The sequence below is a fragment of the Cygnus olor genome, chromosome 26 (genome assembly GCF_009769625.2).
Source record: "Cygnus olor isolate bCygOlo1 chromosome 26, bCygOlo1.pri.v2, whole genome shotgun sequence".
In the NCBI taxonomy this organism is placed as follows: domain Eukaryota; kingdom Metazoa; phylum Chordata; class Aves; order Anseriformes; family Anatidae; genus Cygnus; species Cygnus olor.
Genome location: NC_049194.1, coordinates 3,915,987 through 3,943,833, shown reverse-complemented (window position 1 = coordinate 3,943,833; position 27,847 = coordinate 3,915,987). Strand labels below are relative to the sequence as shown.

Below are 27,847 nucleotides of genomic sequence, written 5' to 3'. Positions count from 1 at the left end.
CATTGAAGAAAACTTCATGTTTCTTGAAATATTCTTCATCCCCTTAGCTGATACTAAGAAGCTGCATTTCATTTTTCTCTCTGATTTTTCAGAGACCGCCTTAGAACGACCACCAATGTCCTGGGGGATTCTCTGGGTGCTGGCATTGTGGAGCATCTCTCCCGGCACGAGCTGGACGCACAGGACTGCGAACTTGGTAATTCTGTGATAGAGGAGAAACAGCAGCCTTTCCACCTGGTCTGCCCACAGAACGACACCCTGTGGCACCCCAAGAGTGAGACAGCACTGTGAAATCAGGCAGCAGAGATCAAATTAATGCTGTAAAAAACTAAGACTTGAAAAAGAAGTCTTGGAGGACAGAGTGGAGAACAGAGAAAGATCCACTTTCAAAGATCTACACTTTTCTCCTCCCTCTCCCACATGCAGTTTCCCTGATCCCATTACTCCCCTATCTCTTTCCGACTGACATTAAAGAAGAGAAAATTAAACTGCAAAGAAACTTTGTTCCACAAAAGCCTGATTTAGTCATTCTTATTGGGATCCAAGAGTTTGACCTGAGTAAGTAAGACTCAGTGAATGAGCTGGACTAAGAGCTCCCTCATTTCTGAGCTTAAGTATGAGCATAGTTAAGTGACAAAGTGGGTTGGTGACACAACCACCTGTGGACTAGCATCAGAATATTGCCATGATGTCTCCTTCCTGCAGGAAACAGCTGCAGAGCAGCAAAGCCTTTATTTGGTCAGTGGCTTCCCCTGAGCATGTAAAGCTTTTAGCACTGGCCGTGTGGAGATCTCTGGAGAGCCCCAGCACTCCTGTTCAACTCTTCTCTGGCAAGTGTTTATGAAAAACCCAGTGTCCTCCTTGCTCACAGTCCTGGTGTTTGCACAGTAACACCACTAATGCTTCCTGAAGGCTTCTTGCTCCTCTGGCAACCTTTCTGGCTGTAGGTATTAATGTCGCCCAGCTCCTGAAGGAATGTGGCACCATAAAGCAGGGACAGGGCTTATTGTGCTGGCTGGTAGTACAAATAGAGGTCATACTGGCTTTTTATTAATGGCAGCAGCTAAAGGATCGTGAAAGCAGCAATTAAAGACCCCAAACTTATAAATGTAGTTTTTATCAGGATAAATTTCTCAGTTCCTACCAAATAGAGTTCAGTTTCTGTTTCACACATGGGCATAAGCCCACATGACATCTGGATCATCTCATAGGTCCAAGCAACAAGTAGGGACCTGCTTCATCCATGCTCTATCCCCCTTCCATGGAACAGAGGAACAGAGTCTGTATGTCTCACATCAGTAAACAGGACCAGCAGGACTTGCTCCATAATCTTCAGGTCAACTCCGTGAACATCCAGAAAATGAGTATCTAAGACCCATCTTTGAAGATGGAAAGGATCCACAGTTTGGGGGCTACTCTATTGTAACTGTTCTACTTCTGAAAGTCCAGAAACAGCAGCAATCAGCCTCCCAGCACAGCTGAGCTATCTAAACTTGATTGAGGATATCAACCAGTCTGCTCATTACTCCAGACTCAGTATATCTCTTAAACCCCTCTACCCTGGCTTCCCAGAATGATCCTTTCCATCCAAAACCCTAGCCATACACTGAGAGGCACCTCTAAGTAGACCACAGGACAGAAGACCCCAGAGGCATCTGCTCGAGGCAGCTTTTCCAACTACAGTCACACTTGCCCATCTTTAGCTCCTCAGTGTAAGCAAAACTTCCTAGAACACATTTCTTGAGGTGCCCAAAGCCAGATCCTGAGGCTCTTTTTGGTCCTTCAGGACTTGCAGGTTTATATATTTGTGCTGCCATGTTCCACAGCCTGTAGGTAAACACAGTTTTCTATTTTTATGGGTTGGGATATAGCTGGGAATCTGAGATAAACAGTCAAATGCATCTCTTTCAGATAAAAACGGATAACACAGAAGAATTGTATTGTAGTCCTGCTTAGTAGTAGTTGGCCCCAGACCCCAAGGCAGCAGGCTGTTTCCTGACCACTGGAGGCAGGTTACTTGTTCTGACCAGAGATCTATGCTAGCAGGGGCAAGCTGCTGTTGTACGGTTATGTATCTGATTGTTCTTCACAACTATTATTCCTATCCCATCAGCTAAAACATTCTTAGATGTATAGATTTCGACCTCCTGCATGCTTTAGCTGGTGCAGTGCACCCTTCCTCTTCTGAGACTGTCATCAGTAAAAGCAACTAAGAGCAACTGTATAACCCGGTGGTATTTTGGTCCCTGAAAGGTGATGGTCATTTTTTTTCTAAACTGAGATAGTGGAAGACTGATGGTTAACAGCAGAAGATAACAAACTCTTCATTAGAATATACATGGCCAAGAAATTGGCATTGTGGGGAATATGCTGCTGAACTTAGGAAAAGATGACATTTGCAGCTGTCATAACTGTTTCCTAAGTTTTGCTTGGTTACAGGAATGTAACAGGAACAAGTAAAAAATCTCCCAGCTCAATGAGTGTTGGCTTTCATATGGGACCTGACCTGTGCATAACAACTAGACAGTTAAAATTCTGTTTAAAAGGAAGGAGGAGGTAAATGGGAATTAGACCCTTGTTCATCAAGTATCAAGCTGAGATGATAATCAAGAGTGGGCCTTGGCTTCTACAAATGGACATTAGCATTGAACAAATTTGTACTTTTTCAGCTCAGAGGCAGGGACAGATAAAAAAATCTATCCTGTACCTTTGCATTAATTACCTTCATCCCTGCCGCAGTAACATGGACAGAATATTTCTATCTTACACTTCGGGTTTTCTCATTCTTAACGCCTGAACTATGCTATTTAAGTTGGCTGGACTATCACTTCCCTATCCAAGACCAGTTCTAAAAAAAAATCAGTCTGACAAACTCAGAAGGAACCCAAAGGAGCTCTGGTTAATGTTATTTTCTTATTCTTACCTGCCATTGGGTGCCCAAAGTCAGGTATCCCAGAGGGAAGGCTGGCTACACCTGTGGGTCCAGGACCTCAGGGACCAAACTGGTCCACATACTCTGACTGATGATTTTCCATCTGTGTTTTGGTTTCTGTAGCTGTAAAACAAATAAACGGATGTTAACTGCCCCATAATAGCTAGAAATGTAGCTACAATATCAAGGTTGCTAAGTCTAAAACGAGAAAAGTTACCAATTGTTTCTTTCTCATTTTTATAAACTATTGTAGTCCAACTTTTGAGGCAAAAGTAAACCTTTCAAGCAGAAGGCCAGAAAGCTTAGTTCACAGCAGTGTTTATTATTCTCCACGTTCAGTTAAAGGATTATAAATGTTCAAAATACAAGAATAGTTTCTAAGATAGTCATTCTGGGTGTAGGACTGTAAATAGCACTCACAGGAATACATCACTCAAGAATGTCTGAGATGTTAAAACAATACAATCCAACTGCTCAAATCTTCTTGGTCATAATTACTTGCTGTTTATACCCAGGAATAGAGAGCAGTTACTATGATTTTCAGCATACATGGGATATTTTTTTTCCTGTCTTTTATGGGACTTATAGAAAATAGAGCTGGAAAAGATCCCAAGAAGTCATCTAGGACATCCTATGCTCCCAGGCAGCAGGAGCTAGATCCAAAACAATCCCAAAAGCTGCTTGTTAAGCTCTTCTGGTCTCCAAGTGTTCCAATGCATTTTTTTTTCTTCTCTGACATAAATCTCTCTTGTTACGATGCAAGAACATTATTTCTCGTTCTGTCCCAGTGAGTAGGATAAGAGATTATTATCCTCCTCTTTGCAGCATTTTTATCTTGTATGAATGGTATTGTAATGTCTGCTCTTCTCCTTTCTAGACTAAACAGACCCAGTTCTTTCAGTATACCCTCACAGGTAATAATCATTCACATTCCTGTCCTCTGGACTTTTTCCTCGCTCTTCCACATCTTTCTTAAAGTGGAGTAACTAAAATTTGACACAACAATCCAACTAAAGATTTATTAGTGCTAAGCACTGAGGAAAGACTACTTCATGTACATTAAGATTTAGATCTTAGACTCAAGTTACCATAGTTTAACAGCATGCTCTGCTTCAGCTGATCAAGGTAACTGTCCATGACGCATACCTACAGCAAGTTCAAGTCTGTTCAGTTTATCTTAAATCTTAGTAAGGTTAGACTCTAACTTTGATGAGATGGCTGTATCCAAAGACTGGATCTTAATCAAAGAGTTTTAAGATACACTGCATTAGCTTGTATCTGCAGTGGGCTAAGACAGCACTAACTTACCATTAACACAGCTCAGCTGACATGAGTCTAACCCATCATAAAGAACAGACCTGCTTACAAAATCCAGTACAATGCTTGATTTTTTCACAACAGCATGACAGCACTGATAGCAGTGGTAATCCATGCTAATTCCTACATCATTTTAAGCAGAACTGCTGCCTAGCTAGTAATTTCCCAGCCTGTGTTCGTGCTGCTGATTATTGTTACCTAAATATAGTAATTTCTATTTGTCCATATTGAATTGCATCTAGTTTTTCTTTTCTTCTTTTTGCAGACTATTTGTCCAACTTCTCAAGAAAGCATTGAATTCTAATCCTGAAGAAGTCTCCTGTATATAAAGGGCAAACTGATGGATGAACTGGAAGAAAAGATTGATGGATTGGACTCTAGCTCAAATAGGAATCAGTTCTGGGAAGTCTGTGGCTTGGGTTATACCTAGAGTCAAACTAGATGATCATAAGGGTCCCTTCTGGCTTTATAATATATGCACGTGCTTTCTGGTTTAGAGATATTGCAAAGGGTCCTTCTAGCTTGATCATTTTCAAAAGCTATCTGAAAGGATCCTAATGATACTTCAATAAAAATCAGCAGGACTCTAACCTGTTTTCAGTTGCTGTTAGCAGATATGTAATCATACCACAAAAGGGGCTCTCCATGTCACATTGCATCAAAATGTCCTCCGTTGTTCCCACAAAGTAGTACACTCCAAGGCTGGCCATTTGTGATTTCCTACCTTCCACACAAGATTAACAGAGCACAAACAAGTAGTCATTTTTGAATACTGCAAACCAGTCTACCGTGGGGAATTTCAGAATTCAGATGATATTTTTTAGCTCTGGTGTTTACCCATGTTGTTAACCAATTTATGATTGGGATTGTCTATCTGTTTACAATACCCAGACAGTATTGTTAGGAATTTGTTTACGTATATATGTGTGTGTGTGTTTGTGTGTATAGGTATATATATATCGGTGTATATATATATATATATAGATAGATAGATAGATATAAATATATATATAGGCTTATATATATATATATGAAAGGGGCCCGTGTACACAAATACATACATATATACACAGAGTTAACTTTTTTGTTGCTAATCCAAAAGGGAAAGAAGATACTAAACTCTCACTCTGTGAAGTTGCATACTTAATTTTGATGCCTGAGACTTGATTTGCATAACTAATTCTATCCTTAAAACAGCAGAGGCTATTTCATATCTTTCCCGTAATGAGTCTTCTAAAGCAAGGTTTGTCAGGAAGGAGCTCAATGCATGCTGCTTTTGAGTTGTACCTGCTGGTGACATAATTAGAACTTATCAACACGTGGAAAGAACTCTCCACTTCATCTTTGAATTCCCTGCATATATCCCAAGGACTCCAGTCCCTGATGTGTCTAACCTTGCAAAGAGGCAGTCTTTTAAGAGCTCAGCCAAGAATATGAAAGTGTTTGTATTCTTTCCAAACCCAAACACTGACCTTGTACTAACTCAGCCTTCAAAACTGCATAACTGACAATATGAAATCATTTTATCAGCTGTCTTTTTAAATTATCAGATATTTGAGAGTTTATGCAGTCTTGTCTTTACTACAGTAGCAGCTTCTAGTTGCAGAAATTATCCAAGTTTCTCCTTTTGGCAAACAATTTATTCCTAATGATCAGATGGGCAATATTTGGAATGAAATAGGAAGTTATCTCAATGCTTTCTACATGAGGAGCTCTTGGATTAGGACACATCTCTTCAAAATTAATTTAAAAAGAGAAAATAGATGAAGAATATGGATTTTCACACAATAGGCCGTGAATCACATTAAGTATGTGATATGTGTACACTGTCTCAGGAGCCAGATCTGCCCATACAATCTGTCCTGAAATCACGTCCTTTTGCTATACCCAAGGATGAAAGAAATAACTGGAAATCACTGCTATATAGCGTGTTTGTAGCATTCTGGCAGTTTGACTATGTTAATTTCCAAGGCCTTCCTCTTCATGCTGTGAGTTTCAGTGTTAATAAAGATTGCATATTTGAAAAATAAAGGGAATTTTTTCCACGATGCTTTTCAATTCTTTTTTTTTTCTAATATTTTTCCTCGGAACCATGACAGTTAGGAATGTTACTTTTAGCATTAGGCATCACACATCTTTATGTGTTTAACAACATGACACACCAGTACAGTTTGAAGGCCAAACAGTTTGGAATGAAGTTTGCAGAAAAGTACCTGACAGTCCTGGCAGACACCAAGTTGGGCATGGGCAAGGAATGTGACCTTGTGGCAAAGAAGGCTAATGGTATTCTGGGTTGCGTTACGAGCAGCATTGCCAGCAGGTCAAGGGAGGTGATCCTTACACTCTACTCAGCACTGGTGAGGCTACACCTGGAGCACTGCGTCCAGTGCTGTGCTCCCAATTACAAGAGATGGAGCTATTGGAGAGAGTCCAACAAGGGGCCACAAAGGTGATGAAGGGACTGCAGCACTTCTGTGACGAAAGGCTCAGAGCTGGGACTGTTCAGGCTGGAGAAGTGGAAGCTTGGGGAGGAGGAGAGGGGTCTTACCAATGTATATAAAAGTCTGAAGGGAGGGTGCAAAGGGGATGTAGCCAGACTCTTGTCAGTGGAACCCAGTGCCAGGATGAGAGGCCATGGGTACAACCAGAGACATGGGAGGCTCAGCCTGAACACCAGCAAGCACTGCTGTGCTAGGTGGGTGATGGAGCATAGGCACAGGATGCCCAGAAAGGCTATGGAGTCTCCCTCCTTGGAGATCTCCAAAAACCACCTGGACGTGGCCCTGGGCACCCTACTCTGGGTAACCACTGAGGTCTTGTCCCACTGAGAGCACGGCTGGAGTCCTTACAGAGCCTTGACCAAAGGAGCTGCAGGGCACTGCCTGCATAGGGCCCTTTCTCTAGTGGGAAGGGACCTGCCCAGGTACAGCGAACGCACGGGACTGTGTGGCCTTTCTTCCCACTCTTCCCCAGCCTCTCGGGGAGGTGCTGTAGCCTTTCTCTTTCAGCATCACACCCGATTCCCTTCATTTCTCTCCTCGTTTCACCCAGGGCAATTCGGTTTCTCCACACTCGCCTCCCGGGCGAGCCTCTCCCCTCAGAGCAGCAGCAGCAGCAGCAGCAGCAGCAGCAGCAGCAGCAGCAGGAGCAGCAGCAGCAGCAGCCCGCCCAGCCCCTCCACACCCCTCCGCTCCTACTCCCGCAAACCCGCCGGCACCCGGCCGAGCCGGGACGCGAACCCGGGACCCCTGGGAGTGGCCCCCGCAGCTCGCAGCGGACGTGCGCGACCCCACGCGCGGAGGGGCCCTGCGGCCCGCGGCTCCCCCGGCGCCTGCGCGGAGCGGGGCGGAGCGGAGCGGGGCGGAACGGGACGGAAGTGCGGCAGCGCCCGCCGGCAGCATGGCGGCCGCCCGCTGCTTGCGGCTCTGCGGGCGCTGGCGGCCGGTGCTGCTGGGGCCCTCGCGGCGCCGCCTCTTGGCGGCCGCCTCCGCTTCCCCGGGACCCGCGGTCCCTCCGAGCCCCGCGCCGCCGGCCCGCGCCGCCTTCAGCACTGCCCCGCGGTGGCACCAGTGGGGCCCCGGCGGCCTGGCGGGGGGCGACGCGCTGGAGGGAGGCGGCGGAGGAGCCGAGGACAGCGGCGGCGGCGGGGCGGACCCCGGCGGGGCCGCGCCGGTGATGACAGCGCTGACGCCGCTGATGGTCCCGGAGCATTTCCCCAACGTGCCCCTCATCGCCGTGACGCGCAACCCGGTCTTCCCTCGCTTCATCAAGATCATCGAGGTGAGCGGCGCCGCCACGGCCCCGGGGGGCGAACCCGGGGCTGCAGCTCGGAGCCGTGCCCGGCCCCCGGCTCCGTCAGGCAGCGCCCGCCGGGTCCTGCGGCGGCTCCTGCGGCTCCCCTGGAGCACAGGCGCCGGGCTCGGGAGCTTCCCTCCCTGCTTGTGGTAGCGGCGGTGCCTTTCTGGTGGAAGCCTTAGTCCTTATTATTTACAGAGCCCGGTTATTTACTCGGGAGGGCAGCACGGTGTGGCACGCTCGACGGCCTTCTGCTTCTTCGTGTTTGTTTTCAGTGGTCTAATTTTACTGGAACGTTGCATTTTTGGGCTAGTAGCGGACGGACGGTTTCACAAGTATTGCATCAGAGCCCGTTATGCTGCTTTTGGGGGGGAATCACGCGGGAACTCTTCCAGAGGTCGCTGTCCTCTCCTTGTTCCTTTGCTGAAGGTTAAGGAAAAGCGTCCTTGGTTTAGCTTCGTGGGCTTGTGTCGTGGCACCAAGAGGAATATTTTTGTGAAGGCAGTAATCGGTGAGGTGCAAGGGGAAGGCTCGAGTTCAGTGTAGAGCAGTGCTGCTAAAGTGGGAGGGGATGCTGAGACAGGATGGTAATCGCAAAATTTCAGGGCACGAGCCCTCCTCTCTGCACTCCCGTAGTTAATTTTAATAAATATAAGTTTGATCTTTGGCATGCAATGTGAACTCACAAGGCAGAAATATTTTCTCTTCCTGAAAAGTAATCATTTTGGAACAAACACTCATATTTGTACTACCCAATAGTATTTTTCCAAACCAGTTTTGGAGGAAACGTAACAAATATTGAACCGATAATTCTCTGTTCGTGTAGTGCTATTTATCCTAATATAATTTCTACTGGATTTTTTTTCTGCACGTCTAAATCTAATATATGCAAATTCTAGTGGCTTTGTAGCTGTGTTGGGGGATGTAGAAGCTTGTGTATTATTGTGATCTTCAGGCATGTAATCATATGACACTTCTATATATAAATGATTAATTTCAGTGCACAGGTCAGGTCTTACATTCAGACAGTTGTTAAATGCTGTCTTTAATCCTGTGAATTCATTGAGCTACCATTAATTATTTTATTGACAAAGCGAGGTCCTATTGTGAATATGGAAGGGCCCCTGGGTAGGCTGGTGGGGCTGTAGGAGATAAGGAACGGGGCAGGCTTTGGATATGAGGATTTAAATTAGACTGGATGGGTAGATGGGAAGGGTTGGACTAGCTGCCTAGTAGGAGTGGAGAGCAGGTATTGAAGTGATAGCAATAGAAATACTAGAAAAGTGTTGCACAAGTGGCTGAGAAGTTTTTTGCTCAGAAGATTTGTACAGTTTAGGCCTGATTTCTTCCCTTGCTTTCAAGTTATTCTTATGTACTCAGTGACTTGTCTTACACACTCAGTTTTCATGTTTCTCTAATATTCTTCTGCTTCCGTTTTACCGCCCCTTAATGAAGGCAAGACTAGAAAGAACAAAGATTAGACTTTGTAATTCAGTCAGAGGGTTTCACCATACCTGCTTTTACGCACTGAGGGTTCAAAGCTTATGGAAGATCTCCATCTGACTTCACACTTATTGTCCTAGGTAAAAAATAAGAAGCTGGTGGAGCTGCTGAGGAGGAAAGTTCGTCTTGCTCAGCCTTATGCTGGTGTATTCCTTAAAAAGGATGACAAGTAAGTTGTTTCTCTTGTTCTTTTTAACAATAAAATAATTCCACGACTAGCCTACATTTACACGAAAGGCTGTCATCTGAGATTCCCTGCCTTGGATAGTATTAGAGAAATTTGTATATATGCTTGGACCATTCTCTTACTATGAAAGTTTCCATTACCACCACCAACACTGCCACTGGGGCTTGAGTCTTGCTGTAGGAAAGGCTGTTGTTATTTGGGAGGGGGATGAACCATCCAGATAGTTGAGTGATTTGGAAAGGGACGTGGTGGTGACAGTGGGAATAATGTGAACAGTCTTTGCTCCTGAATCCAATTTGAAGTTCTGCAAACAGTGATTGTTTTTTTCCTTTTTAATATTTTACCTGCTTTCTCAAGATTGTGAATATCTACTCTGTTTGTTTCTCAATAGTAATGAATCTGATGTAGTGGAGGATCTGAATGAAATCTACCAGATGGGAACTTTTGTACAGATTCACGAAATGCAAGACCTCGGAGACAAGTTGCGTATGATAGTCATGGGGCACCGAAGGTAATTACTTGTACTTGCACCACATCTTGTCAGAATTTTTTTCTAAAGATACATCCCTTTATCATTTTCACCATGTATATGCAGTTCCGTATGCAACTCTTGTACAACAAGCTTTTATTTTGTTACCACGATGTATTCTGACAGTATTCAGACGCAATATTCTGCATCCTGATACAGATGCAGCAGGTTAACCTCCAAACAAAAGTCGCCTCGTGCATGTCATTCTTCCATAAACCATAATGTGATGCAAATAAGCATTCAAGATGTGGGGAATTGGTCTTTATTTGATTGAGATGGAGAGCACTGTTCAGTCATGTCCACAGGAGGAACCAGAGTGGATATCAGATCTAAGGAGCATGCTGCATTTTGGGGGAAAAATATAGAAAAGGAAATTGTTATATCAGCAGCCAAAATAATGAAATGTGGTGTCCTACAAGTGTGGGTCCTGTCATTTCTAAATCCCTTCCTTAGCTCTTCCCACACGCCTTCTGGAATGTGGCAGCAGCATCTTTATGAATGTGTTTATAATGAGAACTTGAGGAAGAAAATGGGCAAGCTACAATCTGAAACAAACAATGATCTTTAGAAATAGTGGAATTCATTTGTAGTGGTCTAAGAATACACGCAAGGTAAGCACAACAGTGTATTTTTTAGACTAGTGTTATTGTTGGAAGAAAAGCAAGCAAAGACAGATGAGCTTTAGAGCTTAAAAACTTTGTTGAGGAACTGAACTTGAACATGAGCATTTCAGGAGGAGCGTAAAGGGGTTTTGACCTGATAACTAGATCCCTTTTTAAATGTCTTATGTCACACATTAAGCTAGCAGGAAAACATTCAGGAAGTATTGAGGAGAAAAAACTATTCTGAAACTATATCCAAGTACTGAAAGAACCGTTCAGGGTTCGTATTAGATGCAGAGGAAATAGTAGGAGGTGTCTTTGTTTGCTGAAGCATATTTTAACAGCCCGTTCCTTTAACTCTCCACTTAATGTCACGACACAATCTTAAGTACGTAATAATTTGACGCAGTGGGAGCAGCTTAGGTATCCATCTTCCTTCAGAAAAGCCTCCTATTACTTCTTCCAGCTATTTATGGTTTTATTTGAGAAAGCTAACCTGTCAGAATCTGGACAGCAGAAACAGAAGTAGGCAAACCAGTTAACTTTTTTTTGAATATTTACTCACTGTGAATAGAGAATACTTACTCACTGTAAAATTACTTAAGTCCCATCCATATCTGTCACTTTACTGTTTTACTAAATCAAGCCTTATTTTGACAGAATGAACCCAAACCTAAATCTTACCAAAATACATACAGTCTATTAGTTGCCTTTGTCAAATTTGGGAATTTTAGTTTATTCAAAATACAACTCTTTCCTTTTCATGCTGAAGAGCTGAAGTTACATACAGCAGAGGAGAATTGGTTTTATCTGGTTTCTTTTGGCTTTCAGGATTCGTATAAACAGGCAGCTAGAGGTTGAGCCTGAGGAGCCTGAAAACAAACAGAAAGCTAGAAGGAAACAGAAACGCTCTAAGAAAGAGGCTGAAGAGGAGTCAGGAGCAAAGGACCAAGCTGTGGAAGTGGTACTAGATCCTGTAGCTGCTTCCTCACAAGAAGTTCTCATGGTAGAAGTAGAGAATGTGGTTCATGAAGATTTTCAGATCACAGAAGAGGTTAAAGTAAGTGAATTAATCATGCAAGCCTCAACCTGTCCTGTAGAATTGCATCCACATTTCTTGCTTAAAGGAAGAGTTCTAAAATGAAGCTCTAATTTCAGGCTTTGGAAATCATTTCCTTTTTCTCACAGTCACTGCCTGAGGGGACTTTATGAAAATAATGGTTTACTCAAGTCCTTAGAATCAGTCACTTCAAAAAATTGCTAACTGAAGGCATTAAGCTTTGCTTAAGTCTGTGTAATATCCTTTATCAAACCGAACCTTTGCTGCAAGGTGACTTGAGTGGTCAACCTGACCATATCTCTGTCCCAGAACAAGTTTTGTACATGCAGGAAGCCAGCTTGCAGCCTTTGCCTCCCAGGAGAAGTAGCTGCCCTGACATGAAATACCATTTCAGCACAGCGTTGGAGACGGATGGATAGGGGCTGTGTTTTTGAGCTCCCACAGTGGAGAGGTTGGGGAATATTGTGTTTATACTGAGTCCTTGCCCTTTTCCAGTCTTTTTCTTGATTAAATCTTTCTTGTGTTTGTAGGCTCTTACTGCAGAAATTGTCAAAACAATCCGGGACATCATTGCCCTGAACCCTTTGTACAGGTACATATTTCCCATGCTTCCCTGCCTTGCGAACAGTGTATTCTCAGGCTGGAGTACCCTGAGATTTTCTGTTCCATTTGTCCTTTCGCTGTAACAAAGAGGAGACACTTGCTGAACTGCCACCTAGAAGTTTGTTTAGGGATTTAAGCTTTAGCAACTACTGTTAGTAAAAGAGGGGAACTTTTGAAACCTTGTGTGAAGTTCAGATATGAAGTAGGACAATTGGACTTGCAGCAGGTGGTTTGGATCTAAGTGAAGCTCACTGCAATAACTGTCACAGTCTGATGCATGTAATATGAGCATAGTAAGAGGCTTAGCATAGCGGGACACAAAAATTTTATGTGACTATTGAGATAACATATCACCTAGTTGATTATATTTATCATTGACCATTCCTTTCATCAAGTGATGTATGCATTTGGTACTGATCACTGGCTTAGTAAAATTTTTAAAAGCTTTTTAAAAGTTTTTTTAAAGTTACTTTGCTATGAAACTGAGCAGCATTTAATTTCTTTACCATTATAACAAGTAAATAACCCCATAATGTTACTCCCTTATGAATGTACGTATTTACTGAGCATTTTGGTTTTTATTTCCATTTTTCTAGAGAGTCCGTGCTTCAGATGATGCAGGCTGGACAACGCGTGGTAGATAACCCTATCTATCTGAGTGACATGGGTGCAGCACTAACAGGAGCAGAGTCGCACGAACTTCAAGATATCTTGGAAGAAACCAGTGTAAGATGAAACTTTTAACTATTAGCTGAACCAAAAGTGGTTATGCTGTATGTCATGGTTTCTCTACTAGCCTCACTACAGAGGAGACTTCAGTACTCCATTTGATGATATCAGTTAAATATCAGTGATGAGTTTCCTGTTGAAGGATATAGTGAGTAATTAATAACTTGCCTTCAGGGAAAGGATGCTCTGCATCTTTGGTGGCAAATGTACTGGTTGCGTGTTGCTGGATTGCTAAATGGTTGGTCTTTCTACATCTGTGGGTGCTGGAGAATTAGAAAATGTATCTCCCAGGCAACCTGTTGGAGCTTTTTATTCTGGATGATAGCCTTTTGTACAGGGAGCTGACATGACTACAGTGCCTGAAAACTCATTTTGTATCTATTATTTCCAGATTCCTAAAAGGCTTTACAAAGCCCTTTCCCTCCTTAAGAAGGAATACGAGTTGAGCAAACTTCAGCAACGTCTTGGAAGGGAGGTAAGTCTTTCAAGTAACGTGGATCTTGCATATATTTATATCATGTCCACCAGTATGGTGCTTAGCACTGCCAGTGATGAATTTTAAAGCAAAACCATGGCACACACTCTAAAGGAATGAGATTATTTTAGAGTTCATATTTGATACCCTTTTTCCATCAGAAACTGGATTTTTCTTGCATATTTGTAAAAGTAATACAGAATCTGATGTTAAATCTGCTTTTTCCTGGAAGCCTGTGCAGACAAATGAAGGAGAAGGAGATGATTCGGAAGAGCCAGAAGGGATTTTCAAAGAGCAAACTGTGCCTGACCAAAATGATTATCTTCTCAGATAAGAAGGCCTAGAGGACAAAGGGAGAACAATATGTATTGTGTACCTTGATGTTAGCAAGGCCTTTGTGGTGGTCCTCTTTAGTGTTCTTAGGGTCAAATTGGGGGATATGGACTGGAAGGATGAACTACAAGGTGGGTGAAAAAGTTGGCTCAGAAAGGGTTATGATCAACAGTATGAACTCTAAACTGCAGCTAGCTAGTAGTGTTGTCTCTCAGAGAGTCAGTAGGAACCTCCTCAAGTTCGGCAAAGAGAAATTCATAGTTCCACACATAGGTTGGAATAACCCATGCAACAGGCCAGGCATCTGTATAGAAAAGAACTTTGTGAAAAGAACTTTGGGATCCTGACGATTGTCTAAAAAACTGAAATGTCAGTCAAGTCAAATTTCCTAAGTGGAGAACAAGAAGGATGAACTACAGCTTTCCCTTCCATGAGATAAATCAAACTGCACAGCTCCTAAATAAGCTTGGATAGTGGGCATAGAAGAATGAGAAGTTAATGGTATGTCAGAGGGGTGTGTGAAGATAAAATGCATAGTCCCCTATGGGACTGTGCTCTTAAGGAGGCTCATTTTTTTGCAGGTCGTTTCCAGAGTTGTTTGCAAAAATGCTCCAGCTTATAGTATATCTGTATATATGTACATATACATAAAAACAGTCATGTGGAGATACTGTTGTCAGGGTGTTTGAAATGGTACAATTAGAGTCTCCTGTTATATTAGAACATGCTTCAAATGAAGATTTCTGTTGTATTTTCAGCTGCTGAGGAGGTCATAACTCAGAAATGTTTGGAATCATTTGATGTTTCTTGGTGATACCAGGAACAGAATAGTGACAATACTTGTTGCTGTGTTTAGGTTGAGGAGAAGATCAAGCAGACGCATCGCAAGTATCTTCTCCAGGAGCAGCTGAAGATCATTAAAAAAGAGCTAGGTCTGGAAAAAGAGGACAAGGATGCTATAGAAGAAAAATTCCGTGAGCGACTAAAAGATCTGGTAGTGCCAAAGCATGTTATGGATGTGATTGACGAAGAGTTGAACAAGTTGGGCTTGCTGGATAATCACTCCTCAGAATTCAAGTGAGTGCATGGTTGTGTCCTCTGCTATCAGGATTAGTTAGTGGAATGAGAGAAACGAGAGAAATCTATCTGGTTCTGTGAAGCTCTTACCTTAAGTGTTTCTTTTCTCTTTTTGTTGTAATTGTTTTCCCTGAATGTAGCATTTGATCACACTGTAGTTGTAGGATTCTTCTCTAAATCTCCAGGGTTTTACTGTATTTGACCTTTTTTGGAACATTTTAGCTCTTCTCTTGCAACCTAATGCTATGTATAAGTACTGTGCAGTTCTTCCCTCCTCATGAAAAATGCAGTGATTCCTACAGTCCTTAAGTTTGCCTCTTCTCTGGTGTTCTTAGGTGTTTTCATTAGATGCAAGAGAAAAGAAACGAGTAGCTAACACACAACACTGGCTGTGTGTTTGAATCCCTGAGCTGAATGTGCAGAGTTTTATAACAGATGAGTGCTGCTTTTACACGTGTTCTCCTCAGTAGTAGTCTGTTTAAACTGCTTACCTCTACCATTAGTTTCTGCATTAACATCCTTTTCTCCCAGTCTGAAGTCTTTCTCTGTCATGGCATACATCCAGCTCTTTTTCCTTGTTCTTGTACCAGGAAGCTTTCTTTATGTTGTCTTGGTCCACTGGGAAAGCAGACAATCCTAGTTTGCTGTTTTTAAGTTTCATAGCCTGATCCAAACAGCTGACAGTCGTGCAGAGCTTACAAACAATTTTACTCAGCTTCAGACAGGAACCAGCACAACACCAAGAAATCATACAGGGAAATTGTGTGCAGCACTCCAAGTTTTTGAACAGTACATTGGAGGTGCTGCTTTTTTTTTTTTTTTTTTTAAACAAACATTACTGAGGATTTTCACAGGAAAAATAGAAACTTGTCACCGGCAGAAAATTCCTGCTCTGACATATTTCAAATCTTCCACTTCTGAAGCATGGTGAGGGGAGTATACCATAGTGGAAAAGTGTCAGTATTGTTTAGCAGTTTCCTTTTGTCCAAATTAGGTGGGTCTGCTTGTTTGATTTTTTTCATTGATAATTATCTGTAGTTAAAATTAAAGGTCTGTTTTATTGCTAGAATGTTAGACCAGAACTTTTGGCAAAGTCACAGCATGTTTTCAAATGTCTCGTAAAAGGGAGCAGTGTATGCTTGTGTATGCTGGTGATACCAGACTGTAAGATCAGGCGTAAAAATAAATAACCACAAAGCCAGTATTACCTCTAAGTTTAATTCCAGCATTGCTGTGCACCCACTGGATGACAAACAGGTCTTGTTTTCAAGCCTTGCTTCACTACAAACCAGATTTTTATGCAGTGTTTACTGCGACCATGTGATTCTAGCTATAAATGCTCATGTGGGATAGTCCTGGCAAGCCGACAGCCTTTGTCTCCTAAATAATGCAAGCAAAAGAGAGTAAGCCAACGTGGGAGTTCAACAGAAAAGAATTACAGCCCAGACCATGGTTCTTTTTCATAGATTTTGCTTTTCTGAGGCAAAAGTTTTGATTTTCTAGGGAAGGGGCAAGGGAATGAAGACATCAATGAAAGGTTAGCAGTGACTGCTCAGATCACGACGGTATTTTCGTAGTCCCCTGTTCATGAGTACAGTTCATACCCCATTTGTTTTGGGTGAGGTTATTTGGAAAGGTAGTGGGGAGTGTGAGCTGCTTGTTGTTAAATCACTCTCACTTGTGTGTTTCTGGCAGTGTTACACGGAACTACTTGGACTGGCTGACATCCATCCCATGGGGCAAGTGCAGCGAGGAGAACCTGGAGCTGACCAGAGCCCGAGCAGTTCTGGAGGAGGATCATTATGGAATGGATGATGTCAAGAAGCGAATCCTGGTAAGGCAGGAATGGGCAGAGAGCACAACTTCACGCTCTGCCTGACATTGGGCAGTTTGTTTGTGTTTCAGCTTATGGCTCTCCATTGAATTTGCATTAGCTCATGACTCACAGAAAGCTGTAGAAATGTTCTGGTGATAAATTAATGCGTTTAATTGCCAGTGACAATGAAAGTCCTGTTCTGATTTAAATGACAATATACCTCTTTTGTTACTTAATGCTGAGGAAATGAATAAATATCCAAGGGGAGCAATCTCTGGATTTTAATCAATGTATCATGAAAATGGTTCATTGTGACAGGCAAAGCTTCTACCCTTCCAAAGTATATTGAACCACTACTTAAATCTCTCCAGTTAAGGCAGGGGGAGATGTTAGCTAGGATGCATGTTTGCCTCATGACCTTTACCTGTCCCTAGAGTTGTGTTGGAAGCCGAAGGGTTTGTAGTGTTGCCTCGTTCCACAACTTCCCTCACTTTTGCCTGAAGGTGTCCCACCGGCACGTACCATTGTTAGCAACGCTGTTGTATATGAGATTAGATACTTGCAACAGGTTGCAGAAACTTGCAGTGGGAGCTGCCTGCCTCTCCAGAGGACAGGAATAGGATCCTGCTTTTAGCCAGCCAGTGATTTCAAGCAGTGAAACGCAACCCCAGTGTTGGCAGGATTCTGGGAGGAGTGCGTGAAAATGCCCTGTAGAGAGGAGGCAGGTGCAAATACTGACTTTGTGTTACAAATTGTGGCGAGACCTTGCCAGATTTGGTGAAGCTACCGAGTACAGCTAGCCTTCAACTTGACCTAGATGCCGTTTCCTTCCAAGGATGCATTAAGACAGGTTCTCTCATTGTTCCATGCGCTGTATGTAGCACAGCTCTGTGTTACCTTGTGGGCAGAACTGATTACAGTTAGGCCACCTCAGTAATCACTGTGCACAGAAACAGAAGTTGTAGAGGCACCTTCTAAGCTACCAGTGGGATGTCGATATATATAACAAACCATAAATTCTTAGACATCCTGGATCTTTATTTTTATTAAATTGCTTTGTTCCAGTCTATAGAAAAAGGGAAAGGTTGTGAAATGTCTTCCCTCTGATCCTGAAAGGGGGATGCTTTCCCTAGTAGCACCCAAGACTTATGAATTAATCCCACTATCTAATTCATTATTTTAAATGATTTACAGTAAGCCAATTGTTGCACATCAGCAAGCAGGCAATCCCTTTTGAGTATCAGCCAGCCATGCTGCTCGTCAGCACTAGTGCTATTTATGCTGTCTATGCCCAATCTTTATACAGAAGCAGATTGAGTTGCATCATGCAGGTCTGTGGATTTGATTACTGATGCGGTTGATTCCATGCAGTGGAAGAGTTGCACCAGTAATCTGACTTAACTTCTCCCCTTGCCCTCTCCAGCTCCTCTGGGGACCAGTTTTGTGTATGATGCTCATTTTGTAAGTGTTGCTTGACCCAATAACAAATGTGCTGCAGTTGCCCTCTTCACTACTGGTGCTTCGTCTGTTGTGCAGGAATTCATAGCAGTCAGCCAGCTGCGAGGATCCACCCAAGGGAAAATCCTGTGTTTTTATGGCCCCCCTGGGGTTGGCAAAACCAGCATTGCCCGCTCCATTGCCAGAGCCCTAAACAGAGAGTACTTCCGCTTCAGTGTTGGAGGGATGACTGATGTGGCAGAAATAAAAGGACACAGGTCAGTGTACTTTGAGCAATTTCTCTGTCCAGCAATTTTTATGAACATTGTCAAAATAGGAGTGTGACTGAAGTTGGATCTCTGTTCTCCAACTCCTTTCAGCAAGAGTTGGCGTATAGGAAGAGGTGAAAATGATAGCAAAGGGAGGAGTTCATCAAAATAATATCCGTGCCTCGAAATGCAACTGCTCCCTGCTTTTTATTTATGTTTACAGGAGATCTTTGAAAAGTTGAGAGAGCTTCCCAAAAGCATTGGACTTAGATGCCAAATGTTAATTCATGTTTGTCTATAATTGCCAGCACTAGAGAATGGGGATAATTTGAACAAGGTGATTCACTTGTTTTCAAGCGTAACTGAGACTTGGTGTCTGAATGATCAGGAGAGAGGTGCTGCATGAGGAAAACTTGGGAACAAGAATATTCATGGAGGAATGAGAAGTGAATACAAAAATCAGTAAAGCAGCCCCTGCCAGGAGGTTATTTTTCCTCTGTCTATGCCTTAAAACTAGCAATTTTTTCAAACTAGTAGGAAGAGTAGCCATTATGCAGTATAGATTGAACCTGTGAGGTTCTGCCCTGTGTGATACAGAAGTAGAGAGAGATATTTTAGATGCTTTTCAGGAAGTTCTCTGCTCTGTGCCTCCTGGCATTCATTGTGTTGTTATCCTCTTGCTCTGCTTCTGCCTGTTCCTCTAGCAGGATTGTGTTTTGCTGTTAGCAATAAATACCTTCAGTGTACCTCTTGATTTACACTGATCCTCCTTTTTCTCTGTCTACCAAGTGAGGGAACAAAATGTTCGCTTTTCTAACATTCATTTAACTAAAACCAAGAAGTTGCTATTCGACCCTCTCACTTAGCCTTACCTATTTGCTTCTCACTGATTTAAAAGAGATCAAAACTAAAGATTAAAAACTGCAGTCCAGGAGTATTCTGACAAAATTCAAGTCTGATCTCTAGTAGAAACAGACTAAATGGGTCTGGGTGCTTAGTATGGTGATGGAGAATGCTTTTGATAGATATTAAAGAAATACAGACTTGTTTTCCAGCAGGATATACCTGTTGCACCATCTGCATGCTGTGTTGTGTGATGTGTGCTGTACTGCATGGTTCTTTCCTAAACATGGTCTCTGGTAAAACAGGAGGACCTATGTTGGAGCGATGCCAGGAAAAATCATCCAGTGTCTGAAGAAGACCAAGACAGAGAATCCACTTATACTGATCGATGAGGTGATGTATCTGCTTTTCTAGTTTCTACTCGTAAAAACATGTGAAGTATTGACACCGACAGGAAAGGTGCAGCAGTAACTAGATTGTTTTTCAATTATGCTGGCCTCTCAGGTTCTTTAGGTGACAGTGATACCTTAGACCTTTGTTTTCTCTTCCTATAACAGACTTCAACTTTTATATTTCAGTTGTGCTCTTCTCTTTAAATTGCAGTTACTTTGTTAGTGAGGATTGTAGTGGTGCTGGCTGAGTATTCAGAGAATTCAGTAGATCTCACGTTCCCTACCTAGTTGCCAATGTATCATTGTGCACAAAAACATATGATTATTAGAAAAAGTCACTTTTGGCAAGTCTAAAGCAATACTGTAAGGAGTAAGATGCTTACAGTCAATTTCAGGTCTGATTTGAGAATAAATAAGAGTCAGGTCTACCAGTCCAGTGCTTTGCGGAAAAGCAAGTAAGGACAGGATATAAAAGCAAGTGTTCGGAATGGACCAGAGATGTCTCTAGTTCCATTACGTGCCATGCAGGAGAAAGACCAAGAGCAGATGGTGTGGGAATGGTATGGAGGACTAAGAAGCTGGGTAACAAGTTGCAGTGTGGTGAAACCATTAAGTAACTGGTAATGATTTGAAAGATAATGAAATCTGTAGCTCATGGCACTTCTACTTTAGTAGTGTTGGTGAGGAGCTTTGTGTTGGCCATAGCAGCACACTGTGTAACTATTGTCTAGTTAACTCCTCTCTTTACGGGGGGGAAAAAATCAGTGGAGAGGCACCTTGTTGAGAGCTGTCCTCCCTCTGAGGACACAGACAACACTGAAAGAGACAGCAGCCTTGGAGCTGCTCAAAAGATGGTCCTGGGCAGCCAGCTCTATAGGTGGCCTTGCTTGAGCAGGGAGATTGGACAAGATGCCCTCCACAGGTCTTTTCCAACCTCAGCCAGTTTGTGGTTCTGTGGAAGTAGCCAAGTCCTCTAGCTGAGCTGTTTGGAGTGGCTGTGTGTATGTGTATTACATGAGTATGCATTGGTTTAGGTAGCAAGGTTTTGATAGCAGGGGGCTGCAGGGGTGGCCCCTGTGAGCAGAGCCCACCAGTTGCCCCATGTCAGATGAGAGCCAGCTCCAGCTGGCTCCAAAAGGGATCTGCCGCTGGCCAGAGCCAAGGCAATAAGCAACGTTGGTTGAACCTCTATGACAGCAGGTTTAAGAAAGCCCTGCAGAAACCGAGGTCAGTGCAGAAGGAGGGCAGGAGATGCTCCAGGCACAGAGCAGAAGTTCCCCTGCGGCCTGTGGAGAGGTCCCTGGTGGAGCAGGCTGTCCCCCTGCAGCCCATGGGTCCCACATGGAGCAGATCTCCACGGTGCAGCCCGTGGAGGAGCCCCTGGTGGAGCAGGTGGATGTGGCCTGGAGGAGGCCCATGGAGAGCCCCTGCAGGAGCAGGCCCGGGCCAGAGCTGCAGCCTGTGGAGAGGAGCCCACGCAGGAGCGTGGGTTCTGGGGGGAGCTGCCACCCATGTGGGACTCATGTTGGAGCAGTTTGCTCCTGATGGATGGACCCTGTGGTACGGAGCCATGTTGGAGCAGTTCTTGAAGAGCTGCTGCCTGTCGGCAGCCCGCGCAGGCTCAGTTCGGGAAGGATGGCATCCTGTGGGAGGGACCCCACGTGGAGCAGGGGCAGAGAGGGACCATGAAGGAGCGGCGGAGACAAAGCGTTAGGGACTGACCGCAGCCCCCATTCCCTGTTCTACTGCCCTGCTCGGGGGACGACATAGAAGAGGGTGGATGCAGAGGAAGGTGGTTTTAATTTGCTTTTAGCTTCTCAGTGTTCTAGTCTGCTAGTGATAGGCCATACATTATATTAATCTCCCTGTGCTGAGTCTGTTTTGCCCGTGATACAATTGTTGAGTGATCTCCCTGTCCTCATCTCAACCCTTGAGCCCTTTGCATTGTATTTTCTCCTTTTTTTCTTTGAGGAGGAGGAGGAGTGAGAGAGTGGTTGTGGTGGAGTTCAGCTGCGTAGCAGGGTAGAACCACCACAGTACACACTTTGCACTTTGAGCAGAGTAAGTAAGGCATCTTAGATTAAATATTAGGGGAATGGTTTAAGCTAGCACCCTGTAGTCTTCCTGCTGTGGAATAAGCATTCTGTTCTGTAAATAGAGCTTGGTTTGGCAAATAGTAGCCCACTGATCCATGCTAACTCATTTGTTTCCAATTACACGCACACTTCTGAGACTTTGTGGTGCTTCTCCACACCACTGTTAAGAGTCCTGTGTCTTGTTAGTGTGTCACATGCTCATGCCTGTAAGATCATAGTAACTTGGGTAAATCTACAGAAAGCTTGGTAGCGGCTGTTTATGAACAAACACATGAAGATTTTGAGATGGAGACTTTAAAGAATCTTTGCATGGCAATCTATCGTGGTGAGAAATGTCTTGTAGCATGTAAATTTTGTCTCCCGTAGGTGGATAAAATAGGAAGAGGATATCAGGGGGATCCATCCTCAGCACTTCTAGAGCTGCTGGATCCAGAACAGAACTCTAACTTCTTGGATCATTACCTTGATGTTCCTGTGGACTTATCAAAGGTAAGGTTCTTAGGTTCTTAAGGTGTAGACTTATCAAAAGTTAGGTTCTGGCTGTCTTGGATCACCTCCTTGTCTCCAGGCCACATGTCCCTGCTTCCACTGCCTGTGCATTTCTTTCTCGTGCCTCAGGCTGGCCAGCAGGTCCTTGCTCAGTCATCCGGGTTTTCTGCCCTCCCTGCTCACTTTCTTACCCAGGGAGTTGGAGAGTTCTTGTGCTCTAAGAAAAACATCCTTCAAGAGTTGCCAGCTCTGTTCAGTTGCTTTGTCCCTAAGGACAGTGTTCCAGGGGATCTCTTCCACTAGGTCTTTAAATAGCTGGAAGTTCGCTCTTTGGAAGTTCAGGGTCCTGACTTTGCTCTTTGCCTGGCCCGTATTGCTCGAGATCACAAACTCCACCAGAGCGTGGACACTGCAGCCCAGACTGGCACTGATCTTAACCTCTTTAATGAGTTTGTCTGCATTGGTGAGCACCAGGTCCAGTAACGCTTCAGTAGGGAACATCCTATTACATAGTTCTAGAATCCAAAGCATTGTCTGTAATAAAAAAAAAAGACTCCACAGAGAACATGATCGTGTTCCATCCCTTCAGATCTTGCTCCAGCTCTTCAGACAGAAATGCAGTGAGGATGTACTGCTTGGAATAAAGTAGCAGCTTAATGAAAAATGCCTAAAAGGATCTGGTTATGCTTTCAGGTACTTTTTATTTGTACTGCCAATGTAACAGAAACCATTCCAGAGCCACTACGGGATAGAATGGAAGTGATCAATGTGTCAGGATATGTAGCAGAAGAGAAACTTGCAATTGCAGAGGTAAGAGAAACTACTTCAGTGATGCACTGTGAATTACATCTAATAAAATGTTTTTGGCAGCTTCAGGTTTACATATTTACATCCAACTGTATCAACAAATATTAGGCACATGGTGTTGTGGACAGTGTACCTCTGATTTGAATACCCAGTTAAAATAATTCCAGCATTCTATAACAGACAGTCTGTGGACTCTAGAAGATGGCATTGAGCAAGTGGCAGAATGAAGTTAAGTAAATTGGAACTACTAGGCTTTTTCACAAATACTAACAAAAGAATGTGCTGAATGATCTCTTTCAGAGGTACTTGGTCCCTCAAGCACGAGTTCTGTGTGGCTTGGATGAAAACAAAGCCAAAATCACATCGGATGTCTTGACTGTTCTTATCAAGCAGTACTGCAGAGAGAGTGGAGTGAGGAATCTGCAGAAACAAGTAGAAAAGGTAAGGGAAAATTACGTGTAACCATGACCTCTTTGCTTCAGCATTCTCAGCTTTTTCTACAGAAACAAATTCTTGTCTCACTCAGGTACTGAGAAAATCAGCCTATAAAATTGTGAGTGGAGAAGCAGAGACAGTCCAAGTAACACCTGAAAACCTGCAGGACTTTGTAGGAAAGCCCATCTTCACTGTGGATCGAATGTATGAAACCACTCCTCCAGGAGTGGTGATGGGTCTGGCCTGGACAGCTATGGGTAAGTTGTACAGGTACCCAATGTGCAGTTAAACAGTGGCTTTTGGGTAAATGTGCATTTCCAGGAGAAATGCTTCCTCTTATCACCATTGAGGTGAGGCTGCAGGTTCTGAAAGGTAAGTACTAGCTGGAAAACTGAAATGCGTGTCTCCATTTCCGTATAATTTTCAAAAATTGAGTGGTGGTCAAACTGAATTCTCCCTACCAGGTCCACCGAAGTTCTTCTACTGACATCAGTAATGTTAACTTCTGTTGCTTTTTAGATTCTGACCTCTTCTTCCCTAAAGAAAGGACCCTTTTTTATAAGCCCAGGCTAATTTTGACTTCAGGCCAGAATGTTTTCTCTTCATGCTCCATATCCTGTATGAACTGCATCCATTAGGAATAGTGATGATTAAAAGCATAATACTTGCTAAAAGCAAGGACAAAACCTTGTCTTACTTCCTTAAAAGCAGGAGGTGCTTACGGCACAGCTGAGGCATGCTGTATCTCTTCCATGATGTCTTACCACTGACTTGCCTTTCGATGTCAAGGGCAGATACAGGTATTCTAGCACTCTTGGGGTGAGTGGAGGTGGCTAGTTACATAGGTCGTTGGATTACTCCCCATAGTAACTTGGAGGCTTGTGAATACCACTGAGAGGAAATACAGTACATATTAAAGGATATGGCTTTTAGATATGCCTCCTGTGTATTCTCATTGACTTTTGGTAGAATTGAAATCCTGGAAGTAGTTAGGAGGGAAATAATCAGTATAGTGGAGAAGGTAAATAGATGTCTGACACTGGAAACCAGAACTGGCCGGAAGTGTGTTATGGTGTGAGCTCGGCTTACTTCGTAACCAAAAAAATGCCTGAAACCTTTATAAGAACTGCTTATTTCCACTTAATATGGGTTGCATCTGTGTTGGTGTAGTATAAAGTCTAAAGAAGCAGCAATAAATAGAGGCTGTCAATGCAGGTCTGCTGAGAATTCTAGCTAAGCTTTCTGAAGGGATCTGGAGAGCAGGTTTCAATTGCTCTTTACCCAAGAGCTTCTGCCTCGTTAGAGGGCCACAGACTCAAATCTGACATTGCTTCTGCATCACCAAAGCCGCCTGCTCGAATTTTCCTTTAACTTCTTTCAGAATGTCCTTTTTTTTTTTTTTCGTAGGAGGTTCCACTCTGTTTGTTGAAACATCCCTGAAGCGACCCAAAGACAAGGAGAACAAGGATGGGTCCCTTGAAGTAACAGGGCAACTGGGAGATGTAATGAAAGAGAGTGCCAAAATAGCTTACACATTTGCAAGAGCATTTCTGATGCAGAAGGAACCCAGCAATGACTTCCTCATGTCCTCCCATATCCACTTGCATGTGCCAGAGGTAATCTGATTCAGAATTCAGAATGGTGCATAGCAGCTAGGCTTACTTGCTACCTATGACATGAAGTTGGGAAACACTTAATTTGTCCGTGTGTTGAATGCACTCTTTTAGCAGTAAAACCTAGAAAAGAAGACATTTTCCTCAGGATCCTGTGAAAACATTCTTATGAGCCATGTGTCCGTTTCTTTCTGCAGCAAACGTGGCAAGAATACAAGGGATCTGATAATACTGCAAGCAATCTTAGGCTTCTGTTGTAGCTATTGGCCCTGTTGTGCAGGTGGTGGAACCATGGCACAGAGATAAGCAATCTGGTAAAAGCTTGTCTGCAGCTAAAGAAGTTTTTGTCTCTATGTTACCAGTCATTCATAAAGGCTTCAGGTCATTTTCACATTATTAAAAATGCTTCTCTGTGCTGTGGTTCCTAGTCAGTGATTGCATTTCTCCAGTGTTTGGAATAGGGAATAAATGCACACAGTCCTTAGAGGTGCTAATATACTGTGTTAACAGGTTTTGGGCAGGTGCTTTACTGAAGACAGAGTTTGTCCTACCACTGTACCCAAGCTTTGCATCTGTTAAAGCATGATTTACTATAGTACAGAGTCTCCTTATTGCAGCTCTCTGCAATAGGAACTTGGTTGTTACCTGACTATTGGTTCCCTGGAGGATTAGAAAGCAGCAGATGCTTTCTCTTCCTCTTCTCCCTCAAACATTTGTTTCCTTGGCTTTCACCTCAAAGATCTGTTTGATCTCAGATAAATCCAAGTTGTCACTAGTTTAGGCCTGTTTTTTGAGGGGGGATGTAAACCAAACGGTATTTTCTGCCTTGAATGATTTTTACTATTGTTCTCCATTATTTTGTGAGTCTTGATGCTCTCTTCCCTTGTGATACTGACCTCTGTTACTTGCATCCATGGTTGGCTTAGTTCAACAAAAAGCTTTAATGCATTCACGCTCATTTTTGCTCAGGATGCTAATTGCAACTTGTTCAAGTCCTGAGCCTGATGAGTATCATGGTGGCATCAGTCCAGAAACCAAATTTCAGACTCATTTGGCTTATTCCTTATGAATAAGATGAGGAATGATAAGTTACTAGTTTTTACTAGATGGGCCGATTCAAGAATTCCATCGGTGACAACTTCACAAAAAGCTTTGTGTAGTGAATTTTCACCAACCTGAAACTGGTGCCATTGTAAAAGCAGCAATAGCAAAGGTTTTGTCTGGTTTTGCTACTCTTTGAATGAGGTAAAGACAAGGTTTTTTGTGCTTATTGTGTTTTGTTTTTTTTTAAACAGGGAGCAACACCAAAGGATGGACCAAGTGCAGGGTGTACTATAGTAACAGCTTTGCTATCGCTGGCCATGAATTGCCCAGTGAGGCAGAATGTGGCCATGACTGGAGAGGTGTCATTAACTGGAAAAATTCTTCCTGTTGGTGGAATCAAGGAGAAGACTATTGCGGTAAGAGCTCTGTCTCCATACATCATGGATTCATCTCAGGAGTATTTTGCTTTATGATAGTCATTACAGAAGGAATAACACATAATAGGGATGTCTGCAGGTCTGATGACTAGCTGTGCTTGCAGGAGTGTGAAGGGCCCCCAGAGATAAATGCAAGATCACCCATAGAGTGGATGAAAACCTGCCAGTTGATGAGTGGGTTCCACTTAACGTGCTGTTTCTGATGCGTCTGTATTGAAAGGCTCTGAAGAACAGTGCTATGGGTCATGATGTGGTGGGTTCGTCTGATAAACTTCATTTGAATTTAAGGTTTATCCTCAGACAAGTTGGAGCAGGCTTCTAAAACTCAGTAAAACACTATGAATTAGCGTAACACTCCCCTGGTGTGCTCTCATAGTCCTACTAAAATGCCTCCCACTTCATCTGCCCATGCAGCTACTGGGAAGTGTTTTGGGGGCTTGAGCTCTTGAAATACGATCTGTCCTAGCGACAGCTTCTATAAGTAATGTCCTTGCTGCTCTCTGAAGAAGAGAGTAAAGCCAGATCATGTTCCTTAATAACTGTGCTTGTTCTTGCTTTCTGAAATGGGAGAGAATCTGTTTTTAGTAGACTAATGGATTTCTAGGACTAAACACGCAGACTGCATAATTTTCTTTTTCCCCATAGGCAAAGAGAGCAGGTGTTACCTGCATCATTTTGCCATCAGAGAATAAAAAGGATTATTACGACCTTGCTGGATTCATTACAGAAGGACTAGAAGTGCATTTTGTTGAGCACTACAATGAGGTATTCGATATAGCATTTTCAAAACTGGATTCAGCTGGAGGATGATGTTCAACAACCTGATGTCTGAAAGGTGGTTTGTACCTTAATGCTCTGCCTCAGCTCAGAAATGGGGCAGTCCTAAAGTGGGACATGGAGCTATTGCTGCTGCGCAGCTGCTGAAATGAATTAGAGCTTTGGTAGAATAAAGTATTTCTCACTCTTTCATATTGAATTATGATTCAACTTAAGTATTTCCAAGAAAAAATAAAGCTGTGAAATTTTA

At 43.2% G+C, this 27,847-nt stretch overlaps 2 protein-coding genes and 1 long non-coding RNA gene across 10 annotated transcripts in view; 2 read left to right on the top strand and 1 right to left on the bottom strand.

Moving 5' to 3' along the window:
* The window catches only part of LOC121059994 (excitatory amino acid transporter 1-like), a 40,339-nt gene extending 34,045 nt beyond the window's left edge, over positions 1–6,294 (top strand). For 5 of the 8 annotated variants that reach the window (XM_040537278.1, XM_040537279.1, XM_040537276.1 and 2 more), the window contains one exon: positions 93–508. In XM_040537278.1, the coding sequence (XP_040393212.1) occupies positions 93–291 (199 nt within the window). In that variant the 3' untranslated portion in view covers positions 292–508. Of the gene's footprint in view, positions 1–92; positions 509–705; positions 831–3,809; positions 3,847–4,514 lie in introns of those variants that run through there. The other 3 variants (XR_005814701.1, XM_040537280.1, XM_040537274.1) reach the window with 3 other exon arrangements.
* Positions 1–7,667, bottom strand: part of LOC121059996 — a 13,867-nt gene extending 6,200 nt beyond the window's left edge. Inside the window, exons 1-2 of the long non-coding RNA XR_005814702.1 lie at positions 7,447–7,667; positions 2,924–3,711 (exon numbers count right to left, since the gene is read on the bottom strand). This is a non-coding gene — a long non-coding RNA (uncharacterized LOC121059996). The remainder of the gene's footprint in view (positions 1–2,923; positions 3,712–7,446) is intronic.
* On the top strand, positions 7,638–27,847 carry LONP1 (lon peptidase 1, mitochondrial). Its single transcript, XM_040537271.1, has 18 exons — positions 7,638–8,029; positions 9,628–9,716; positions 10,126–10,245; positions 11,697–11,925; positions 12,456–12,517; positions 13,125–13,254; positions 13,649–13,732; positions 14,922–15,142; positions 16,838–16,976; positions 18,495–18,673; positions 19,813–19,900; positions 22,362–22,484; positions 23,178–23,294; positions 23,592–23,732; positions 23,818–23,983; positions 25,134–25,342; positions 26,635–26,799; positions 27,466–27,847. The coding sequence occupies exons 1-18, from the start codon at positions 7,649–7,651 to the stop codon at positions 27,628–27,630; spliced, it is 2,808 nt and encodes a 935-aa protein (XP_040393205.1). The 5' UTR covers positions 7,638–7,648; the 3' UTR covers positions 27,631–27,847.

Coding starts and splice junctions, on each gene's coding strand:
- LONP1 (XM_040537271.1), top strand. CDS start 7,649: ATGGCGGCCGCCCGCTGCTTGCGGCTCTGCGGGCGCTGGCGGCCGGTG. Junction 11,926..12,455: donor AGATCACAGAAGAGGTTAAA/GTAAGTGAATTA, acceptor TTGTGTTTGTAG/GCTCTTACTGCAGAAATTGT. Junction 18,674..19,812: donor GCAGAAATAAAAGGACACAG/GTCAGTGTACTT, acceptor CTGGTAAAACAG/GAGGACCTATGTTGGAGCGA.